The 2,755-nt window shown below is 35.1% G+C and overlaps 1 protein-coding gene across 1 annotated transcript in view; it reads left to right on the forward strand.

Moving 5' to 3' along the window:
- LOC107618650 overlaps nucleotides 1–2,248 on the forward strand; it is a 3,163-nt gene extending 915 nt beyond the window's left edge. The window contains exons 4-9 of the mRNA XM_016320766.2: nucleotides 464–596; nucleotides 732–808; nucleotides 1,390–1,488; nucleotides 1,573–1,643; nucleotides 1,748–1,838; nucleotides 1,955–2,248. Of these exons, the coding sequence (XP_016176252.1) occupies nucleotides 464–596; nucleotides 732–808; nucleotides 1,390–1,488; nucleotides 1,573–1,643; nucleotides 1,748–1,838; nucleotides 1,955–2,065 (582 nt within the window). The 3' untranslated portion in view covers nucleotides 2,066–2,248. The remainder of the gene's footprint in view (nucleotides 1–463; nucleotides 597–731; nucleotides 809–1,389; nucleotides 1,489–1,572; nucleotides 1,644–1,747; nucleotides 1,839–1,954) is intronic.

The following is a 2,755-nucleotide window of genomic DNA, read 5'->3' on the forward strand; positions in this document are numbered from 1 at the left end:
AATTTCCTTCTTTGAATTACAAATTTACCGTCCGAAATATTGATTCAACGGTAAAATAGAGAAGATAACATTCAGAGGGAAGTTCAAACTACATTCTCATTATAACAGTTTACAATTACTTATAGCCTGTAATTGATACTACTTTCTCGTATTGCCAAGCTCAACGCTACTAACCACCAAAAAGACAAAAGTTCAACTCTACTAACTGTAAATTAAAAAGGTTAAACTCTACTAATATAGGATAATTAGACCCATTATACCTGCTACAAATTATGTTGAAGCATTTGAGTTTTACAAAAAATCACATGTATCCCGGTTAATCAATTTTTGATTGCCTCTTATTCTATTGTGTTTGGTACTTTGGTGTATTTACCTATTAGGAATAGAATGGATAGTCTTTGATGCTCGATCCCACTACTGATAATGGCGTATTTATTTAATGGGGAATAATGTACTTACTCAGTGTGGGCAAGAGTTGGGGGAAATACTGCTAAACATCACTCGGGCATGGGAACGTGCCGACACGTCAGCTTCCTACTCTTTATTGACCAAGCTTCCTTCTATGGAGGAGAATTTGACAGGCAGTGCCAGATCAGGTAAGCCCATAGATGAATAACAAAAGATATCAATGTGGTTTTTGATAGGATGATCTTCCAAACAACCTCCTCACTACAAAATAAAGGAGGGCATGGCTTGAAGTTGAAGGTCTCTTTGTTCTCTTTGTTGCTTAGCACTTGGCAAGCGGTTGGTATCTGCTGGAAGAAGGTTCCAGTCGATGGGTCAGTATGGCCAAGGTGAGCCACAAAAGGTATTAACACTTCAAAGTTGTGCTGATGGGTCAGGCTTCAATAATCTTCATCCTTAAGTGAATAAAAAAAACATGGTTGACATTTTTGGGTGAATAAGTGACTGATATTTAATCAGAATGAAGCATTCTGGGTTTTGCTCTTTTCTCAGTTCTTTTAGTGTTAATGATGTTCTCGTTTGAAACATGTATTGTATCATTAGCATATTAGGCTAATATTAGGACCGAAAGAGAAATGCCTGGAAAGTAGGTACCATAAAGTGTTTCTCTGTAATCAGTTCCTTGTTTGATTTTAGCAATGTTTGGTTTTTGTTATATTTTGGAGGATAGTCACTGTTTACCCCCCGAAATCACTCTTGCAAATATCTTTGATTATAAGCTGTTTTGAACACAAAATAAGCTAATGCAACCATACAAAGCATTGAAGTGTATTGATAGATGAGGATTAGCACTTAGTACCATACTAGTCACGTTGGTGCAAAGATATACCAAAATATGATACTGACAGATAAAAGCCAATGAATGAGCAGTATTAGTTTTTGTCTGTTGACACACTAACATATGGCAATGTTTAACCATCATAGATTGCAAAAGCAATGATCACAGCTGGGAAAGCTCTATCAGCTATTTCAACTTCTGCAAGAATAGATGAACAACCGAAAGAAGCAGCTAGGATGCTGAAGGTCAGAAATTTATCAGCTCCAGTTTATGAATAAGAAACTATTACTGTTAAACTGCAAAATCAGTAATCCCTTTGGCAACTGCAGTTCGGAGAGTTGCAGCTTGAAATAACACCAGACAATGCTAATATCGGTGCGGTAATTGGAGTTGTTTTTGGGTATGTTTTGCACATTAAACTTTTTTATCTTTCATTATAAGAAATAAGGCTGACATCAGGAGAACCCAGTTCTTGTATAATTTCTGTTTCAACTTTGAACACAGGATCCTTTCATTTGAAATAGCTAAGGGAATTGAAAACATTCCAGAGAGTTCCTTGCAGTACGCAAATGACAATGCTCTGCTGCTCGCTAAGGTGCTTTAAAATAACTTCTCACTCACAGTATAGGTTCACATGGTTTTGTTAAGCGTTAAACTCTATTCTAATTTCTGATGCCGAAAATATGCAAATATTTGCTGTATTTCATATAGTCTTTAAGGGGAGCCTTGCTTGCTCTATTCTACTGTTCGACGGTCCTGTCTGCATTCACAACAGTTGGGCTTGTTCTACTTGGGATACAACTAAGATCAAAGAAAGATTGAGCTTCTCAGTTTTGCTTCTAGTTGTATGTGGTAGTGGGGTAATAGATGCACTATTAGGTTCTTTCGTAGAATACAATCATTATAAAGTTACAAACTCATCATATAGTTGCGAAAACCACACTATAGCTATGTGTTCTGTTTAATGTAAAATTTAATACATATTATATGGTCCAGTACGGATTTGTCCCACATTCTTCTTCCTCCTCCTCCATCTCTTCTTCTCCTTTTTCTGTGTTCCTCCTCTTTTTTCTTCGCGTTCCTTCTTTTTCTTTGCGTGTTTCATCTTCTTTGTCGTTCTTTTTATTGTTGCTGTGGTTGCTGCATTTTTTTCCTCCTCCTCTTTTTATTGATTTTGCAACATTATGTATTTTTTTCTTGTTTGTTTGATTTTTTTTCCCAAAAAGAATTATGAAAAAAATAAAATAAGAAGATGAAGAAAAAGAAGCAGCAGAAGATGAGGAGGAAGAAGAGGAAGAGTTTTAAATTATGCAAAACTTACCAGAATAAAAATATACTCAAATTTCTTAACAATAACACATAAATTTCTTAATTTTTGCACCGAAATTTTGCTACAAACGCACAAATATTTTCTTTAATGTATTTTTTCTTCTTTTTTTTCTTATTTCTTTCTTTCTTTTAGTTGAATGAATGTGGATTCATCCTCTTCCAAGTAATTTTGTATTCTTATGT

This window comes from Arachis ipaensis, chromosome B09 (genome assembly GCF_000816755.2).
Source record: "Arachis ipaensis cultivar K30076 chromosome B09, Araip1.1, whole genome shotgun sequence".
In the NCBI taxonomy this organism is placed as follows: domain Eukaryota; kingdom Viridiplantae; phylum Streptophyta; class Magnoliopsida; order Fabales; family Fabaceae; genus Arachis; species Arachis ipaensis.